Source organism: Pogona vitticeps, chromosome 9 (genome assembly GCF_051106095.1).
Source record: "Pogona vitticeps strain Pit_001003342236 chromosome 9, PviZW2.1, whole genome shotgun sequence".
NCBI classification, from domain to species: domain Eukaryota; kingdom Metazoa; phylum Chordata; class Lepidosauria; order Squamata; family Agamidae; genus Pogona; species Pogona vitticeps.
The window spans coordinates 5,628,055-5,649,196 of record NC_135791.1 but is presented as its reverse complement, the minus strand read 5'-3'; the positions used below and the strand labels follow the sequence as shown (position 1 = coordinate 5,649,196).

General features: G+C 44.4%; 1 protein-coding gene across 1 annotated transcript in view; it reads left to right on the top strand.

The window, feature by feature from the left end:
* MYOM3 (myomesin 3) overlaps positions 1–18,090 on the top strand; it is a 37,516-nt gene extending 19,426 nt beyond the window's left edge. Inside the window, exons 19-37 of the mRNA XM_072979541.2 lie at positions 651–777; positions 1,755–1,933; positions 2,525–2,639; positions 3,305–3,461; positions 4,164–4,273; positions 5,392–5,436; positions 5,783–5,919; positions 6,237–6,381; positions 7,091–7,150; positions 8,084–8,151; positions 9,272–9,382; positions 10,532–10,619; positions 10,964–11,002; positions 11,176–11,281; positions 12,362–12,525; positions 13,232–13,268; positions 13,680–13,702; positions 14,992–15,047; positions 16,216–18,090. Coding sequence (XP_072835642.2) covers positions 651–777; positions 1,755–1,933; positions 2,525–2,639; positions 3,305–3,461; positions 4,164–4,273; positions 5,392–5,436; positions 5,783–5,919; positions 6,237–6,381; positions 7,091–7,150; positions 8,084–8,151; positions 9,272–9,382; positions 10,532–10,619; positions 10,964–11,002; positions 11,176–11,281; positions 12,362–12,525; positions 13,232–13,268; positions 13,680–13,702; positions 14,992–15,047; positions 16,216–16,509 — 2,061 coding nt within the window. The 3' untranslated portion in view covers positions 16,510–18,090. The remainder of the gene's footprint in view (positions 1–650; positions 778–1,754; positions 1,934–2,524; positions 2,640–3,304; positions 3,462–4,163; positions 4,274–5,391; positions 5,437–5,782; positions 5,920–6,236; positions 6,382–7,090; positions 7,151–8,083; positions 8,152–9,271; positions 9,383–10,531; positions 10,620–10,963; positions 11,003–11,175; positions 11,282–12,361; positions 12,526–13,231; positions 13,269–13,679; positions 13,703–14,991; positions 15,048–16,215) is intronic.
* Positions 18,091–21,142: the final 3,052 nt, after the last annotated feature.

The window sequence follows — 21,142 nt, the reverse complement described above, 5'->3', positions numbered from 1 at the left end:
GAACCAATTAGCTCGGGAATTTGTGAGCACTCCAACGCTGGAAGAATTCAAGAGAAAATTGGACAACCACCGGTCAGATCTGCTTTGATTTGGATCCCTGCATTGAGCAGGGGGGCGGACTCAATGACCTTATACTGTACATAGGTCCCTTCCAACACCATTATTCTATGATTTTATGAATCAGTGGGTCTACTCTAGTTCTGACTTACTATTGGATGTTGACCAGTGAGGTGCAAATGCTCCATCTGGAAGCCCATTAATATAATGTAAAGACAGTTGTAATTCATAGGGAGCCCTGATTTTTTTTCTTCATACCTTTTCCTGTTTGAAATGACTTTGCACACTCCTCCGGTGAGCAGGGTAGTAAAATTAGCTACTTCTGATTCAGTCCGTTTCACTTTAGGAGAGATATGGTGGATTTTTTTTTTTAATCATGCCACAGAAACACTGGAAAAGGCCTTGTTGTTTTGTAATAGTATCCTAAAATGCACATATATTCATTTCAGGCAGTGGTGCTGCTAATGATGAGCATAGATAGACCGGTTTGAGCTTTTAGTAAAGTGTCGCTGAGAAATTCTTTGCCAGGATGGAGTACTATGGCTTTAAAGTGAAACTCTGGAAAACACTCTGGATATTTTGTGATGCTCTAGGTCACCAACCTGGCCGAAGGACACTTCTATGAATTCCGTGGTTACGCCATGAATGTGGTTGGCGTTGGGAAAGTATCTGAACCCAGTGACGTTTTCAAGTGTGAAGAGTGGACAATGCCAGAACCAGGTAAATATTATCAACGCATCAAGACTTAGAGTTTGGTTAAAAACCTTAACTGATGACTAGGGCAGGGATGGGGAAAAAATTATTGGTTTTGGAATTGAATTTACAGACCACCCCAATCATCCCTAGAATAGCAACTTTTGGGAGTTGGCTTCCAGCGTGAGTTGAAAAAAAAAACTTTTATTCCCCACATTCTCTTGATGTGGGCGTTTGAAAACGAACCGGGCAGGGCCACAAGAAGCGGAGACATTCCGTTTTCCAGTAGAAAATTATCCTGAGAGACCACATCGGTGAGATATCTCAGGATGGACGCAAGAGAGAAACAAGGGCCAGAAAAGGGAGGTGAGCCACCCAGTCAAGGAAATGGAAGAGGTCAACACCTAAAAGTTAAGCAAGTACAGATGCTGAGTCTTAGGATGGATCCTGAAATGGGGGATGTAAATCAATGGACTGCACTCAGGATCAGTTAGGTGTGGAAGAAAAAGGAGAGTGTAGTCCATGAGGAACAGGATTAGTGGAAGCCCAAAACTCATGAATGGCACCAAAGAAAGAGAGCACCACAGCAGAGGCCAGCCTGAACTTGGTAGGGGCTAAAGCCAGCGTAAGTTCAGCACCTGGACAGTTCCTTTAAGGTGGATATAAAATGTCTGTGATATCGGAGACCCCCCCCCCCCCGCCCACCACTGCTGGAGGGACCGGCGCGGCTCTGAACATGAAGAACAGGCAGGAAGAAGGAGTGGCTGCTGCTCCATTTGGTTGCTGTGTGCATTAAAATGTAATCTCCCAGGTCTGGCCAAATCTTTATATCTCAGGCTGAACAAAAATGGATAAAGCATTCCTGGATGGGGGGGGCAGGGAGTGTAGAAGAGTGTAAATGAGCATCTGGTACGTGGGCAAGGAAGAGACACGTGGATGCCACAGACCTCGATTTTCCCCTTCTTTCTCTACCCGCTTTGAAGCTCCTCTTCTTTTGCAAACAGGCCCGCCCTACGACATAAGGTGTACCGAAGTGAGAGACACGTCTCTGATGGTCCACTGGGAGCCACCCTTATATACCGGAGCAGGTCCCGTCCTTGGGTATTACGTGGACGCCTGTGAGGAGGGATCCGATACGTGGGAGCAACTGAATAAGGAGCCAATATCTAGCACCCACATGAAGGTCTGTGCTCCAGCGTTTCCTGTGCCTTGGCCTTAGCTGTTGTTGTTGTTCTCTTGATCTGGCCCACCCAAAATTGTGTGAGGAACACCAGGAAGATCACGGTCCTTGGCTGGCACAAATGGCAGCTCATCCATGAGGGCATGAGGGCTGCTGCACCACCCCAGATTACCCACATCATCCATCCCACTCCTGCCTTGCCTGTAATCCTTACATTCATAGAATCATAAAATCATGAAGTTGGAAGGGGCCAATAAGGTCATCTAGTCTGACCCCCTGTTCAAGGCAGGAATCTGAGTCAAAAGCAGATCTAACAGCTGGTTCTCCAATGAATGTCTCCAGCACTGGAGCACTCACCACCTCCCCTTGAGGTCATGAGTTCCATTGTCATACTGCTCTTACAGTTAAGAAGTCTTTCCTGATCTTCAGCCTAAATCTCTCTTCCTGTCGCTTGAGCCCATTATTGCATGCCCTGCACTCTGGGATGACTGAGAACAGATCCTGCCCCTCTTCTGTCACTATCCTATTGAACTATGATTTCTGCGATCACTCCTGCTGTCAGTTGACCCATTTCATGACATTTCCCCCCAACAGCTGTCTGATCTGGAGACGGACAAGTGCTACACGTTCCGAGTGCGGGCCTTGAACAAAGCCGGTGTTGGCCCACCATCCCTGCCTTCGGATCCGGTGGTGGTGAAAACCAAACCAGGTATGAAGCTTTTTCTCTTCCCTCCCCGCTCCTGACTGTAGGAAGCTAAGCCTCGTGATTGAAGGAAGCCTGTTTCCAAAAGCTGCAGATAACTTGTTACTGAGCTACAGGGAGTATAAGGTTTATTTGCATGATATAAGCCTTTAGCCTCCTTTTTTAATTGCCTGGGAAGTTTATTGCTGCCAACGAAACAGTTCTTATCAAAAGAATGCTTGTTTTCCCCTTTGCTCTCGCTGGCTGCTGCGAGATTAAGATTACGAGGGAATGCCTGTGATAATAAGGCAGTCGGCCAATTAGGATGGACAGACAGTTATAAACTCCAGAATTCTAAGGACCTGAAGCTATAAGTGTATAAGATCTACCATTTTGGATTAAATTGCTTAGGACTGAATGTGTTATTTGATGCACATCATCTCTTGGTTTTCTCCCTCTTCAAAGTAGATGATTCTTCGACAATGATTTGGAGGAAAAGGGCAGGGTGTCTGTCCAGATTGCTGACCTTCCTTGCTAGCTACAGGATAATGGGAACTGTAGTCCCCAGTCACCCCATACATTGGTGGAGGACTGGGGGAAGATTTTCCTTTGAGAGCAGTGTCTTGTTTTGTTTGAGGTTGAAAAAAATGACCCTTCCCTCTACTCATTTGGTTTTATTTATATATTTGCAGGCTCTAAAGAAATTGAAGTTGGAGTAGATGAGGAAGGATTCATCTATATGGCCTACGAGGCTCCTGAAATGGTGGACACCTCACAGTTCAACTGGTCCAAAGATTACGAGGGCCCCCCCAATCCCGACAGAGTTCAAATCACCGATAACGATGACAAGTATGTGAAGATAATATGAAGCAAGAATTGTCCATGTCTTCAGCTGTGCTTTTGTGGCCATTTCTGCCCATTGTGCAGAAGAATTTAGAAGAAACACCTTTTCCTCCCATTATTATTGTCATGAAAATATCCTACTGAACAATAGGCTGCTAAAGGTGGAGGAGCAGAGCCAGTTAACCCCCCCCCCCAAAAAAAGAAAAGAAAAGAAAACATGGCCACCCTAAGCAATCTCCTGACACATAGACTCAATTATTAGACAATATTTGTCCCATTATTTACCAGTGATGGGCATTTCTTCCCCACCCACCTTATCTCCCTCCAATGTCCCTGAATCCTCACAGGTGATGAATATATGGGGAACTGGGGGGGAGCAAGAGAGGGACATCAGCCATACCATACGTGCATTGTTTTTTAAAATCCATAAATTCTATTCACACCTTATGCCTTGTGCATGGGCATCTGGCAATACTGTATTAGTCATTGCTCACAAGTAAACATCCATGAGGCCTAGAAACTTGTTTTAACAAATGAAAGTTGAAGTTTCCAGGAAGCTGAATTTTGTGAACGTGCACACACCATGCATCATATGCCTTCTTTTTTTTTTCTTATGGAATTGTGTACGTCCAGCCCTAAGAATTATTCTAGGCCAGTTTTAGTGCAGGTATTTCTCAACAGATGTGTCCGCATTTCCTTTTATTTAAGATCTAAGCTCATCCTGAAATATGCTACTGAAAGGGATCTTGGAACATACGCAGTGGAAGTTACTGACACCGATGAAGATGTCTCTGCCAGTCACGTTTTGACTGAAGAAGGTAAATGATCTGTCTTGCTAATTCTCTGTTAAAGGATCTGAATCAATTTGCATTCAGGTGACTGATTGTAAACTGTACCGTGTATTGTTTCCTTCTCCCTTTTATACATAAAAGGGCGGATCAAATTACGCCTAGAATCTTGGAATCCTTTTCTGGGATTGGATTTGGTTTTCATAGAATTATAGAGGCGTGAAGTTGTAAGGGACCCATAAGGTCATCCAGTCCAACCCCCTGCTTGATACAGGAATACTGATCAAAGGATATTTGCCAGGTGGCTGTCTAAGTTTCTTTTGAATGCCTCCAGCATTGGAGGACTTAATACCTTCTCTAGGTCATCGGTTCCACTGTCATACTGCTCTAACAGTTAGGAAGTTTTTCCTGATATTCCTTTGAAATCTGTCTCCCTGTAACTTGAGCCCATAATGTTGTGTGCCCTGCACTCTGGGATGATCAAGAACAAATCCTGCCCCTCCTCTGCATGACAACGTTTCAAGTACAATAAAACCCTCTTTTATCACATGGAAAAGATTAGGGTAGACACTTAACGCACTCAACGAAAACAAATTAAAGATTCCCCTGTAAAATGTCATATGCCATGCTGCGTGCACAATTTATATGTACAAAGGCAAATTTAGGAACTCGTTAATTGGTGGTGATCAGCTGTTCCCACTGCACTGGCAGAGTTATGGAACAGGATATTGGCCAATAAAATAAAAGATTTCAGCTTCTCATGACCTGTGGTTGTGTATGGGTCCATAGAATTAAAAAACAGGCATCTCTGAAAACACTCATAATGTACAAGATAGTTTGCAGTAACTCAGTACAAACTCATTTCACACAAAAGATCTACTCCTGGTTATCCAAAGCATTCTTCATACAAAGCCAAATTAAGGTGAGAGGGGGAAAAACTTGGAGACGTTATTTTTCTTGCATTACATCACCCAGAATTCTGCAGCCACCCTCTTCGCTTGCATGCTAGCTGGGGTCTCCTGCGTAGCCTCTGCTGTCAGTTACCAAGAAAAGAGCTACGAGTACTACATGTGGGAAGAACAGTAGCCTTTTGCCTCGGTTCTGACTTCCATTTCAAAAGCCCGCTCTTATTCTCTTCTTTTTTTCAGAACTTGACAAGCTGCGAAAGATCAGCCACGAGATCCGAAACCCCTGTAAGTCATTGCTACTAAAAAAAAAATATTTTATCTTCCCTGCCTCCTCTGAGTGCTGCCCCTGGGTGGGTGCCTGCCAGAGGAGGCGGGACTCAGTACCATGGAACATCTGTTGGACCAACAGACAAACCAGCACAAACCACCAACCCAGTGGTTCATGGTCAACTCTAATGCTAACCCTTTTCAGGATTTTCCATTCAGAAGTGGGCTTCGCATTCCCTTCTTCTGGGGGGTGTCTTGGGTTCATGCAGCTTACCCAAGGCCACCCAGGCTGGCTCTTTCCCTAGAATCAAACTCCCAGAGGCTTCTTTAATGGCCCGCAACGCCTGCTTCTGTTCCCCTTCAGTGATTGAGCTGATCTCTGGCTGGAACGTCGAGGTGCTGGAGAAAGGAGAGGTGCGCCTGTGGCTGCAGGTCGAAAACCTGTCCCCAGAGGCAGAGCTGCACTTGATCTTCAACGGAAAAGAGCTTTCGAGCACTCCGGTGAGTGTCCCCGTCCGTAGATTTTGGCAATACCCTTTGGCCCTCTTCACTTTCCTGTTCTTTTCTCAAAGCATAAACTTTACCTTTCTTTGGAAAGGGAGACCATATTCTCTTCGTTTTTCATGGTTGGGGGGGACACTTTACAGCCATGTATCAGGACAGGGGGTGGCGGATGGGAGACCGTGTCCTTTCCCAGGGGCCAGTATTGCTCGTTACAGCTTTGGTTGCCTGTGAGGAGGGTGTTACTGTACACTTTTATGCCTCGCCGACGTCGTCTCCTTTGCTAACGGCTTGTTTCGCTTCGTTTTTGGCATCAGAGCCATAAGATCAATTTTGACAGAGCCCAAGGCCTTGTGGAGCTGATCATCCAGGACTTCTGTGAGGACGACAAAGGGACATACACTGCCCAACTGAAAGACGGCAAAGCTGAAAACCAGATTACCTTAGCTTTGGTTGGAGATGGTATGTAGAAGACCAGGAACGCTGAGCAGAAAGTGTTTTTCAAGACTGGCTCTGCTCTTAGGCAGAATGAAGCAGCCACCCGTGGTCAAAGTAGACATTTAGAGGGAATGGGTATTCCACTCCTTATGATTAACCTGTTCCCCCACCCACAAAGAGGTTTCCTCTGACATATGTCCCTTAGCACTGTAGACCAAATCAAGCCCATGTTTGCCTTCCAGTGACTAATCACGGAACAAAGGATGCCAACTGCAGCAGTTGGTGAATAAAATCAGATATCGTGACACCATTTGAGGGAGCACCCCTTCTAAAAATGTGCTAAGCGTGTTAGCTCGTTTGACCCTCAGGTAGCTGAGTTTTGGATTCAATGAAAGGATAGTAGATTATTAGTAATTTCATTTATTATTGGTTTGGTTTGGTATTTTACTGTTGGAAGGGTGAGCAATGTGGAGAAGCATGGATGGGGCACTATGCACTTTGGTAAAGGTGCACTTGGAAATTCTGGTGGAATTCTGGGGGTGGTGGATTGGAAGAAGCCACTTTCCCAGTGATTGCGTAGATATGAGCCCCTTATCAAAACCCTAACAGAATGATATTTGCAGGGAAAACATTCTTAAGCTATGTTAGAAATCTAAAATTGCCGTTCTTGAATCAAACGATATTCCCCCCCGGTATCATGAGCTGATCCAGCCCTTTTCTTTTTCTCATCCAGATTTCGATAAACTTAAAGCAGAGGCGGATGCCAAAAAGAAAGAATGGAAGAGAAAGCACGGTAAGAAATCTTGAGAAGCTGTGTTTGTGACCCAAGACGAAAAATGAAGGTCAAGTACCCGGGTGGAGGGCCCTTTATCTGACGGATTGCCAAAAAGACAAATAAATGCAGGTTCTAGATCAAATCAAGCCTGAACACTCACTAGAAATTAAAATAAATGTTTGTTTGTTTGTTTGGTTGGTTGGTTGTTTGGTTGTTTGTTTGTTTGTTTGTTTGGTTGGTTGGTTGGTTGGTTGGTTGGTTGGTTGGTTGGTTGGTTGGTTGGTTGGTTTGGTTGGTTTGGTTGGTTTGGTTGGTTTGGTTGGTTTGGTTGGTTGGTTGGTTGGTTGGTTGGTTGGTTGGTTGGTTGGTTGGTTGGTTGGTTGGTTGGTTGGTTGGTTGGTTGGTTGCAGGGCACTACTCTGAGCAGTTTACATCCAAAGTAACATAAACATAAAATAAATCACAAATAATATCTTTAAAAAAATAAAGCACACATATACCCCGAAATAACAGCAATCATCTAATAAATTAAAAATAACTGAAAATATGGCAAGCGGGAATAATCAAGAATATATGGGGGCATATTATAGGAAAATACTAACACTAGGAAAAATTGAAGGCAGTAGGAATGGAAAAAAACCTAACAGAAGATAGATTGACTTGATAAAGGAAGCTATGGGATGTTGTGGCCTTGACTTTGCAAAACCTGAGTGGGGCAGCTGACAATACTTGTTGTTTAGTAGTTAAGTTGTGTCAGACTCTTTGGGACAATATAACCTTTGCAAATAATTCATTCCTGGATTGCCATACGTTGGAAGTGACTTGATGTGTGCTTGCACGTGGATTCATTCAAAAGGTGCTTGCGTACCATTTGCCACAAGATGGTGCTAGAAGATGCTGCTAAAGCCCACAGAAGGATGATTTATAAGATTGGCTTCTTTCTCTTAACAGGCCCTCATTTTATTGAACAGCTGCAGTGGAAGGTCACTAAGGACTGTGAAGTCCTGCTGACTTGCAAGGTAAATAGCAGAAAGTGGGACGGACCATGAATCATGAGGACAAATCATGTCTGCAGTTGAGAAGTGGCCAACTGTTGCATTCACAAAATGCAGGGCGCTTTGTCCTCACGCTTTTAGCTCCTCCAGCTGCTCTATTCCCATGATTCCAGTCTCTGAGATCTAAATAAGAGGCGGGTCTTGATGCATGATTTCAATTAACAGATCTAATTTTTAAAATATCAGACAGAAGACTTCTCTGACTCCTGTCAGGGCATTGGGCAGAACTCATCTTTCGGCTGTGTAATTCCAGAAGTTGTTGTTAAAAAAAAAACACCCTACCATTCTGGATAGTTCAGAGTGGTTTCGGTATCTGGGCTGGGAGTTTGATTCCCTGCTGTACCTCCTGCAAGTAGAGCCAGCCTGGGTAGCCTTGGGAAACCTGCGCAGCCCCAGAGCGCCCCTAGAGGAACTGAAGGGTAAAGCACTTTTTAGCATTCTCTACACATGAAAAATCCTGGAAAAGGATTGCTATAAGGTAGAACTGACTTAAGAGATGGTTTCAGTGTAGATTTACAGAAACTGGACCATAGCAGGAAAGGGTTAGACCTTTATCCACGCGTGCCATGAATCTGAGGGTCCTTGTGTCAGCTTTTGGCATGCTAAAAATTAGAGCATTTCAAAGCAACTGGGCAATATACTCCTGGACCATTTTGGTTCAGAGGCAGTGTTCCTCCACCTAGGCAAGCACCCAGTAACAGAGTTGCCCCAACAGAGATGGGTATTTGGGATGCTGTCCCAGAGGCAGGGCGGAAACAGACTTTAGAGGGAGCCCATAATTAGAGGAGAGAGCAGGTTAATGAGTCAGAAAAGGGTCTGAGAAGATCCTTCCACGCTTGTGGAATTAATTTCAGAGGGATTCTGCACAAATGAAACAACACAAACTAAACTAAACTACATAATTGCAGAGGTGACAGGAGCTGATCATGGACACTTAGATGTTTACATTAGTTAAGGATTTCTGATTTCCATTAATGGGCTATCTCTAATGTCTGTTCCTTATCCAAGATTATCTTCTGCCTTGTCAATGTTTCTCGGCTTTCACGTAAATGCCCATCATCCCCATCACGCTTCCTTTTAACAGGCAGCCAACATGAAGAAGGAGAGCACCTTCAAATGGTTTTTTGATGACAACTTGCGGTTGGATGGTCAATACAATCCAAAGACCGGTGCTGGAGTTCTACAGATTAAGAAGGTGAAAAGGGGGGGTTGCAGGAAGGGAAGCGATCTCACAACCGGGAGGCTGATTCTGGAATTCCTGGGGTCCCGATATTGTCTTCCACAGCTTACCAGATAGCAGGGCCCCATTCTCTGCAATGGGGCCATTTGGTAGTTATCCAGATTTTGTATGACTTACTTGCCACCCCAATTCTGAAAGTCCGAAACATCTCTCATACTATTTAGTTACTAGCAGTAGCCGCTTTAAGCTTCAATAGCTTTAAGCTAGGAGCCTGTGTTGGTTGCCACAATGAAAGGTTGTGCAAGGGGTCCCAACACCGGAAGAGCTGTGTAGCCCCACATCCATCGCACAACGCTCAGCCCTGCTTTAACTTGTATATGTTTACACAGTAGGAACCCCATCTTTGCAGGAGATTGGTTCCAAATCTTCCTGTGGATATTGAAAAACGCGGATTATAGCAAACACTATTTTACTAGTGAACACCGTACGTAGCATGGTTTCTACCTCCCTCTAGTGACCAGATCTGCTAACTTCATCCTTAGAAATATATATTTCCAGGATCTTTCTTTTAATATTTTTAATATTTCCAGACTATGGATAATTGAATCAGTGGATACTGATCTTGCAGATAAGGGGATCCTACTGTACAGTACAATTGCAAACAGGATCCTAATTCGTGTTATTTCACCACCACTGTGTTTGGGCCTGTTCAAAACTAGAATGCACGCCCTGAGAAGTTTCTTGAAATTGAATTCTGCCCTTGGGATGAAAGATGGCTCTCACCACTGGTGCAGAGTCTGACTGGTGGTGGGTCTCCAGGTATCGTTTCTTGGCCTCACCTGAGGATGCCAAGGGTTAAATCTGGGACCTCCTGCACGCAAGTCCTGTGCTTTTAAAGCACTGCGCTGGGGGCCTGGTTGGAAGAGCCAACTCCGCTGTGCAGGAAAGGGTTAGATAACCAGTAGAGGAAACTATTCCTCTCTGATCAAATTAAAAAGCTTTTTAAAAAACTTTTATTTCACGGAGGTGGCCAGCCATTGAGAGATATTCTCCGCATGTCTTACAGACTTTGAATCTGCCGATATAAGGACCTATGTTGCTATTCCCTGGGCATGTCACAGACTTCTCATTTGTGAATACACATGTGTGTTTGTCTGTTGCTAGATTACCAAAACAGATATAGGGGTATACAAAGCTGTGGTTTCTGATGATCGAGGACAAGACACGACTCAACTTGATCTTAGTAAGGAAGGTAAGATCTTCTTTATTTATTGAGGAGCACATTCCCTTTCTGCATAGAGGAGAGGTTGAGCCAACCTCAAATATGCTCATTGTGTAGTTTGTTTTACCAAAACCCCAAAATTTCAAAAAAACCCCACAATTGCTGATGATGTCATCAACCTTTGGCAGCGAAAGCAGCCACCTTAGCCACTGTCTCCTCCATCTCCTGGGTTGGAAGGTCCCATCCTGTGTCCTGTGTAGTTCGAACCAGGTGTCTTGCCCGGGTGCCAGCGCTGGGTGCCAACAGCCTGCCAGGGGCACGAGTAGCAACTCCCCCACAATTACACCCACTTTTCTGCCAATTATCTTTTCCAGTGTTCGATGACATCCTCAAAGAACTTTCCAGAATCAGTGGTAAGTAGCTGGTTTCCTTCTAAACCTCTCTGCTAGTGACATCGGTGTTGAATAGATGTAGGTTTCATTTGGTTGGTGACTGGTTAAAGAAAATAGGAAAACAAATCCCAAAAAAGGAGGCTTAATCACCTTTCTCAAAGGCCTTTCTCCTCCACTCGCAATTTTATGTTCAGTTCTCTCGGCATCACCTTTGAAAGTCCAGCCTACGGCTGAAGGCATCAAGATCTACAGCGAGGTGAAGTACTACACGGAGGCAATGAAAGCCACCTGGTGTCACAAGTATGTCTTTCTCATATATATTTTGAGAAGTTCCTGCCATTAAGAGAGTATTCTGGACGGCTGGGCAAAGTTAGGGTGACCTAGAGTGCAGTTATACGGTTTTCAGGGTATACTGTAGAGCAGTGGTCCCCAACCTTGGGCTTCCAGATGTTCTTGGATTTCAACTCCCAGAAATCCTGGCCAGCAGAGGTGCTGGTGAAGGCTTCTGGGAGTTGTAGTCCAAGAACATCTGGAGGCCCAAGGTTGGGGACCACTGCTCTAGAGGACTCAGAAATGGTTGGCCATTCCCTTCTTCTGGGACTGCACAGCCTGCCCAAGGCTACACAGGCTGGCTTATCTCTCTGAAGGCAAAGGGAGGAATTGAACTCCCAACCTCTGGCTCCACAGCCAGACGCCTAACTCACTGAGCTACCCCTCCCCAGCAGATGAATCCCTAGAGAGAGGGAGAATTTTATTTTTGGATCAGAAGAATTTCTTCCTTTACTTGTTTTTGTTTTGGGTGGCAAGGAAGCTATTTTGAGAGATCCTGTGCAAGATCCAGTGTCTTGATGTAACGGGAAAGCATTCTGCTCATGCTCAGGAACAGTCAGCTGACAACGTGCAGTGAAGAGACTTCTAAGTGATGCTGGCACTGAAAAATAGGAAGGATGAGGCCTGGAGTCATAGGACTCACAATCAAGTTGGACTTAAGTTGCACTGTTGGACTTAAGTTGCACTTTTGGACTTAAGTTGCACTTTTGGACTTAAGTTGCACTGTTGGACTTAAGTTGCACTTTTGGACTTACTGTAAGTTGCACTGTTAAGTTGCTCAACTTGGACTTGACTTCAAGGGGCGGTTCAATGACTTGGACTCCACTTGCAACTCATGTCCCCATCCATCCCCTCCCTTTTGTTCTGGAGAAAAAGCTTTTTTTAAAAATAGGGACTCAGACTTGAACTCGGACCCAAAGACTTGCCGACGTCCCCAGAAAAGGGTATTCTAACTCTAGCCCTGCCGTCATTGAATGGACCCATAGATGTACTTTTTAAAGGAATTCTTAAGGTTGTTGTTGGTAACATTGCACCATTCTGTGCATTCAGCGACAAGCGTCTGGAAGGAGGAGATCGCCTAAAAATAGGAACCACCATGGACCAGGTTTGGGTCCACATCCTGGATCCGAAAGAATCCGACAAAGGCAAATATACCTTAGAGCTGTTTGATGGGAAGGAGTCACGCAAACTGGCAACAGATCTTTCCGGGAAAGGTAAGTGAGAAGCTGAAAATGCTTTTGTTAGGAAAACATCCTGAGCTTCTTATTCAGAGTCGATTCCTAATCTCAACAATAAAACCCTACCTTGACATTAATATTCTTTTCCTTAGTAGGTTGCCAGGTTCAACAGCATGTGTCCATGGGTCTCTCCTATCATTTAGGGGGAAAAAGAACATTACTGCATATTTACACATGTTATATACGTACATGTTAAAAGTATACTGTAGTTTCCAAAATCCCATGTGGTGCTAGTCCCCCTCTATTCAGCACTGGAAAGGCCACACCTTCATTATTGTGTTCAGTTCTGGACCCCACACTTCAAGAAGGATGTTGAAAAATTGGAACAAGTTCAGAGGAGGGTGACAAGGATGATCAGGAAGATGGAAACCAAGCCCTGTGAGGAACGACTGAAAGAACTGGGCATGTTTAGCCTTGAGTGAAGAAGGCTGAGGGGGAGATAGGATAGCATTTTTCAAATACCTGAAACGCTGTCATACAGAAGAAGGGCAGGATCTGTTCTCGATCATCCCAGAGTGCAGGACTCGCAACAATGGGCTCAAGTGACAGGGAGACAGATATCAGGAAAAACTTCCTAACTATTCGAGCAGTACGACAGTGGAACAGATGACCTGTTTCACACTTTATCATTTGTCTAAGTCGCCATCCATTCACTCCAAACCCTTCTCTCTTTTGTTGATAGCTTTCGATGATGCGCTGGCTGAACACCAAAAGCTCAAGTAAGTCCCCCCCCCAAAAAAAAACCCTTTTCTTTTGAATAGGGCATGTCCCCCTTCCTTATGTGGGGCTTCACAGAGTACCTTGACGCTCTGCACAACACAGAGAGGCAGGCAGTGGTTAGCAGGTTGGATTTAAAACACAGGGACCCGGATTGAAATCCCTGACCAGCTACAAAGCTGATGAATGGGTCTTGGAAGTCACATAAACTACTTTTACACACACACACACACACACACACACACATTGTCTGACCGATGCCACAGGGCCATTGAGTTTGTTTAATGGAATAGCTCCACAGAAAGAGAGAAAAAATATAAAAGTATAATGCAATAAGGCAGCACCCTTTTCATTGACTATTAGATTTAAGTGAAGAAATCCGTGTTTAATTCTTCTGTAACTTTGAATTTTAGGCAAGCTGCTGTTGTGGAAGAGCGTGAGTAGATGAAGATGCATGCTTTGTTTTAACCAATGTGCTTCTAGCACTGGTTTATTATTATTATTATTATTATTATTATTATTATTATTATTATTATTATTATTATTATTATTATTATTATTATTATTATTATTATTATTATTATCATCATCATCATCATCATCATCATCATCATCATCATCATCATCATCATCAGTTGTACTACTATTATATACTTCCCACTTTCTTAAGTGTTGGCAGGTTTCAAGGGCATTCTCCCACAGTTTCATTTCCTTATACATTTGAAAGCTGCAGAAATAGAATTTCTTTCTAATAGTCACTGCACGTACCAATATACGAGCAGAAAATGCGGAGAGCAAATAGACACTCCTTCAGCAAGCAGCATGTCGCTAGAAAGCTTCCCCACTCTCAGTTCCACAGTTCAGTTAAATGTATCAAGAAACTCCCTGCAGTTTACTGTAGGGTCGTCATGGCTGTCGGGGATGGGTTCCAACCCCCCCACCCCCCCATGGATGCTGAAAAAATCTGGAAATATTGAATGCTATACATTGCATGTCTCCGGCTCTCTTTAGCAGCCAGTTCCAGTAAAACATCCTGGAGCTTTTTTATTGAGTATTTTCAGGCCGCACATAAATGAATCAGTGGATACTGATCCCGCAGATAGAGGGGTCCTATTGCACATTCAAATTATAAGCCACTTTTTGCCCCTCCCCCATGCTTCTGAGTGTACAGAAGTCCAGTAGCTAGAGAAAGAGGGATCCCCAGTTATCACAAGCTTGCCATAGAATTGGCATGACCTCAAAAGGAAATCTGCTCTTAGAGCAGTCATAAAGGTGGCCCTCCAGCCTCTCCTAAAAATCTCTGAGTGTGAGTTTACCACTTTCTACGACAACGTATTGTGCTGCCCCTTCTAGGAATCAGGAGCCTACAAAAGTAACCATCAGCTGTTAACATGATTAATATGGTCAAAATCCTAATAGCAGCACCTACCAGCATAATGCACTTAGCATAAACCTTGGCAGCAAATAAATAAGTCACAAGGAAATAAGTCAACATGGGCATTTACTGCCATGCTGAGTGGGTGCAGAACAGCAAATGATGTACTGATTTCTTAACTTGCACCAGTCCGCCACTGAGATTTACACTGACTGTGTTAATGCCAGTGTTAAAAAACCCTATAGAATCTTGGTGAATATGATGTATGTATGCTGTTACACCTCTGTTTTGCTGACAGAAAAGTCAGTTAAAAATTGAATATATAATAACAATGTCTGTCCTTTCTCCAGACCGAGCCAAAGTGGTTCGTGGCCTTCCAGACGTGGCAACCATCATGGAAAATAAGGTAATATTAATCATAGTTATTGCGTGCTGTCGAGTCAATGAAATGTTTTTTTAAGTGCTAAGCGATGTATCACTGTTCTCTCAACTAAGAGTTTACAGCTGCATCACATCCTTATTGTAACATTCATCTTCGCTCATCCCTTCCCTTGTCAACATGGAGAAACATCCCACAAAAGCACCCTAAAACCACAGAACTGCCAAGGGAAACATTCTGTTCGGAGGCCTCTTCCAATATTGCCTTCTAAAGTTTTTCACACAAATTTAGATGATGCTTTAGCAATATATCACTTAGGTATTTTAACAAAAAAAATAAAGCCATTTTAGAGCAGTATGGTCCTGAAACAGAACAGAAAATGAGTTGATTTTATTGGGCATTAGCCTACAGACCCTGTTCAAAGTTCCAGAAATGTATTGAAAGAAAAGACAACTGTGTGAACAAGCCCAATGATTTATATACCACGTGACATTACATAAATATATATTGGTAAACATTAAATTATAAATTGAAACGATTCAAATGGCCTGTGTGACTAGGCCCTCACACAACAATCAAGAAAGCCATCAGACTTTCAGTACAGAATAAAGTGAAGGGAAAAAAAGGTTCCAGTCAAAAAATAAGCATTTGTTTCTACCTGATGTGGGCAATTTATAGGCTTATAGAAACCAAGCATTTTGTGACCTTTCATTGCATGGCCTGTTCATTTAAGTCCATCATAAACAGGTATGTACAACTTTTCTAATTTGTACTGTATTTCTCCAATTGCGGCACTATCAGTTTCCAATGGCACCATTTCCCCCCCAACTGCATAACTGGGGTCCAACTGCACCCATTAAAATGTGCTGCTGTGTAGATCAGACATTTAAGGAGCTGTACTTACATTTGTTGGACAGGGTCATCGAAGCTACCAACATGACTTTGAACAAAACTCCGGGAGGCAGTGGAAGACAGGAGGACCTGGCGTGCTCTGGTCCATGGGGTCACGAAAAGTCAGACACGACTTAACGACTAAACAACAACAACAATTTACATCTGAACTATGCATTGCCTCAGTTCCCTCGGTTTTAGAAGTTACTGGTGCAGTGGAGCTTAGAAAAATTGGTTTTTGAGGCTGTAGGTCAAGCGCGAGTTCCTGCCATTCATGCTGCATCTCCATTTCTTTGTGAAACAGACCCTCTGCTTGACGTGCATCATATCTGGCGACCCCTACCCAGAAATCACTTGGTACAAGAACGAGAACGTGATCGCCTTCAAAGATCGGTACAAGATGGAAGTGAAAGGGACCGTGGTTACGATCACCATTGAGAACATCGGCAGCAACGACTCTGGGAAGTTCAGCATCCATGTCAAGAACAAGTGGGGCTCTGAAACAGGCAGGGTGACCGTCAGTGTCTACAAGCGGGGCGAGGAGCCGAAGGAACTGAGAGACGAGCTGGCTTTAAAGGGAGCCAAAGCATCTCCCTGAAACCTGGCGTGTGCCCGGGATTTTACTCTGGGTTGACAAAAACTCAGTGAGCAGCAGTTCCCAACCTTGGGTCCCCAGATGTTCTTGGACTACAATTCCCAAAAGCCTTCACCACTAGCTATCCTGCCTGGATTTTCTGGGTGATGAAGTCCAGAAACGCCTGGTTTACCTAACGTTGAGGAACACTAAGAGGGAAACGTTGGCTTTCTTTTCAGTGTGTGCAGTGTGTGTATCTCTTTCTCCCTACCAAATAATCGTCTCCAGCTCTTATGAGGCAGGATCAGAGCATCCAGGGACAGCTGCCTCAGATGTTTTGCTGCCTGAGGCAAACCCACTCCTTCGTACATCATACAAAGGGCCAACCATGTTATTCTAGCTCCTGGGGCAGAAAATCCTACACCCATTTTCCCCCAGCTCCCAAGCACAATAAAATAGCTGGAGTCCTGGTCAGTGGTGGCGGTCCCAAACCCAGCAGTATTAATCTAGTGAGGATTTTTACTTTTAAAGGCTCCCCGCTCTCTTCCGAGGCTCCCAGAGGCTCCCCAATGCAAAAGAGAGCCCCAGGTAGCCTCGGAATCTTAAACAGGCAGATAAGAAGCTTTTAACTAATGAACATTAAATGTTTCCAGTGCTCAATTCAGTTTACACGAGGCCGAAAGTTACACAAGTTTTTGCCCACCGGAGAATAAATGCTCCACCTGGATGAACCCATGCAGTTCTAAACCGCAGAAGCCTCTGTGCTGCAAGGTCAGAAGACCAAGCAGTCATAAGATCAAATCCACGCATCGGAGTGAGCTCCCATCACTTGTCCCAGCTCCCGCCAAACTATTGCATCCCATTACTGTCCCTATTGCAAATAATAATAATAATGTTTGGGAGAAATGGTTCTTTTTTTCAATTGGGGGGGTTTTTGGCAATTTTTTACTTTAGGGTCACGATGGGGCAAGCCAGAAATCAAAATTAGAATTGGCTAACCAAGCTGTTCTATTCTTCTTTTCTCCTGGGTTTTTCCTTTCTTTTCCCCTCCCCATTTCTGGACATTTCTGGGCCGGATGCAGCTCCTATGGCATACCTATTTCTCATATATGTACAAAGGGTACATCAGACAGCTGTAAAGGCGCACACCTGTTTCACACCAGAAAGGGTTGCTCTGAACGGTCTTCCTTAAAGCTATTTTTCCGTCTGCAGGAGAATCACTCCAGCCCAGCTCCAAAAATTAGTAGAAGACCTACATCTGGAACAAGGGAGCCAGCTAGTACAGGTCCAGGCCAAGCTGGGGAGCCCACATATTGTATACGTAACTGCTGGGAAATAAACTGCACCACAAATGGCCCATAGAGCTGTCTCTTTCCCGGTGTGATCACATCCATAGTTGCCCACAACTGCCACAGCAGCTTGAAGTTACACATAGCTCAACACCCTTCAGACAGAAAGCTCGTGTGGACTTCAGTTCATTTTATTTCCTGGTGTTCCTGATCGAGAATCTGTACTTTGATGGGTTTTGTTTTGTTTTTGCTTTGTTTTTTGGTTCATGCTGTACCTTTGAAGATGTGTGTTAAATAAACGTAAGCAGGGAAATAATTCAAGAGCGACAATGTTGTAAGGTCCGTTAGCAAAGAGGAAATGCAAAACTCTTATTGCATGACACTGGGTTAGCTAGCTGAATCGAAAGAAAGGAGAATCTACATATTCTTAAGTGGTCTTAACCGACCAGATAAGCGGGATATAAATAAAATAAATAAAATAAAATAAAATAAATATTCCCACTTTCCTTCTTTATCATGAAGGCTAGAAGGAAATGGGCTTTTATTTAAAATTTACAACAATAAAACTGATGGCTGAATGGCTGATGGTTCGGATTCCCAAAGATCTCCTGTATGGAGAATTAGTGCAGGGAAACCACCCCAGAGGGAGACCACAGCTGCGATACAAGGAGATCTGCAAGCAAGATCTGAAGGCCTTGGGAATGGACCTCAACAGATGGCAAACCCTGACATTTGAGCGCTCAGCCTGGAGGCAGGCAGTGCAGCCTGGCCTCTCCCAATTTGAAGAGACCCTTGTCCAGCAGGCCGAGGCAAAGAAGCAGTCCCGAAACCAGCAAAATCAGGAAGCTGGACAGGGGACAGATTGTATTTGTCTTCAGTGTGGGAGAGATTGTCACTCTCGAAGTGGCTTTCTCGGCCACACTAGACGCCATTCCAAGACCTCTATTCAGAGCACATTACCATAGTCTCTCGAGACTGAAGGATGCCTAATCTAATCTAACAACAATAAAACTGGAAATCCCCAGTGCCTTGTGCTTTCGTGCTTAAAGGGGTTGTGGCCGTCCAGAATGGCTCTACTTTACACTCTCTCTCCAAAGGAAAGAAAATCTGTAACGCCACATCTGGAGGGCTACATTCTCTATCATCACTGGTCATGCTGGATGGAGTTGAGAGAACCTGGAGCCTAACAATATCTGGAAGACCACAGGTCTCATTGGCCCCTCAGGTTAAATTTCAGCTCCTCAAGGTCAGCACAAGCATAAGGGGGGGCGGAGTGCCAGAGTTCAGCAGAATTGCTCAAAATTAGTGAGTTTCTCCAGCATTACAATCAAATACATTGCGAGCTACCAATGAGTATAAAGAACAAAGGAGTATATCTCTACTCGGCAGTTATGGTAACTGCCATGATTATAAAATCCTGGGATTTCTAGTTTGGAAATGCACTCAGGCTGGCTGGATAGCTCTGGGAATTAGATTTCTGGCTGTAGAGCAGGAGGCTGGGGGTTCAGTTCCCCACTGTGCATCCCACAAGAGCCAGCCTGTGTGGCTTTGGGCAAGCTGCACAGTCCCAGAGCACCTGCAGAAGGGAAGGGTAAGCCAGTTGTGAATATTGTCTACCCGGGAGGAAAAGGGTTGCCATGTGTCAGATTGAGCTGAGAGCACACAATGATGCTGGCTGGACAGTTCAGTGAATTGGTTGGGAATTCGATTCTCTACTATGCATCCCAGAAGAGCCAGCCTGGGGGGCCTTGGGCCAGCTGCACACAGAACAAGGGAATGATAAACCACTTTTGAATATTCTCTATCTAGAAAACCCGAAAAGGGTCAGCATAAGTCAGAACTGACTTGATGGCACACAGTTCTTTATTAATGCACTCTTTGCTGTTGTTTAGTCGTTAAGTTGTTTCTGACTCCTCATGACCCCATGGACCAGAGCACGCCAGGCCCTCCTGTCTTCCACTGCCTCCCGGAGTTGGGTCAAAGTCATGTTGGTCACTTAGATAACACTGTCCAACCATCTCATCCTCTGTCGTCCCCTTCTCCTTTTGCCTTCACACTTTCCCAACATCAGCGTCTTTTCCAAGGAATCTTCTCTTCTCATGAGATGGCCAAAGTATTGGAGCCTCCACTTCAGGATCTGTCCTTCCAATGAGCACTCCGGGTTGATTTCCTTTAGAATGCATATCTTTGTTCTCCTTGCAGTCCAGGGGACTCTCAAGAGCCTCCTCCAGCACCACAATTCAAAGGCATCAATTCTTCAGCGATCAGCTTTCTTTATGGTCCAGCTCTCACTTCCATACATTGCTACTGGAAAAACCATAGCTTTGACTATGCGGACCTTTGTTGGCAAGGTGATGTCTCTGCTTTTTAAGATGCTGCCTAGGTTTGTCTTCGCTTTCCTCCCAAGAAGCAGCCGTCTTTTAATTTCGTGGCTGCTGTCCCCATCTGTAGTGATCACGGAGCCCTGATACAGTCATGCAGCAGGTGTGAACCAATCAGAAATGCCAACGTGGTCTCTCTCTAATCTTGCATTTGCATATTAAAGCCACGTCCAGCTCCGCCTTCCCCCAACCTGGTGCCTTCCAAGTGTGTCCGACTACAACTCACATAATTCCAACTTTTGAGTGAGGAATGCAACGATGCTGCATACGTTCCCGTTACTCATCAGTTTAGAAGTACAGGCGGCACACAGCACAGCGTGTTCGGCTACACATGTTGACCCAGGTGGGTCACACCCGGTCAGCTACAAACTCTGCTTCAATGAAGTAACAGCATGCAAACAAAGTTCAATGGCACAGAGACCTTGCCAGAGTTAACAAACTATGCACAGACTCAGAGTGATGATTAATCACTGTGCCTGGTTCCAACTGCTGTGGGTAACCCCATGGGACCGGCCAGCCAAGCCCCATGGGGGCTCCCTGATTCTCTCTCTCTCTCCCTGAGAAACAAAAGATCAGCAACAATTTCAGTTCAGACCGGAGCTTGGAATGTTGCGGGTTTTTTTAAAGTTATTTATTCCCATCACATACATTACAGCATTTGAGAAGTAACTGACATTATTTATGAACAATGCTAGGTAACACAGAGGTTTAGGTCTCTAGCTGTGGGGCCAAAGGGTGGGAATTGACTGTACCTCCTTGACAGGAGCTGGACTTCCCTCCCAATCATGCAGCTCGATGATGATGATGATGATGATGATGATGATGATGATGATGATGATGACGACGACGACGACGATGACGATGACGACGACGATGATAGGAAAGTAACTTGTTCCACTTTTTCCACTATCCGTTTTTTTAAAGCATCTTAGAGTTCTTTTTTTTAAAAAAAGGAAATTGCATGAATTGTGAAAATGTCATATCAAC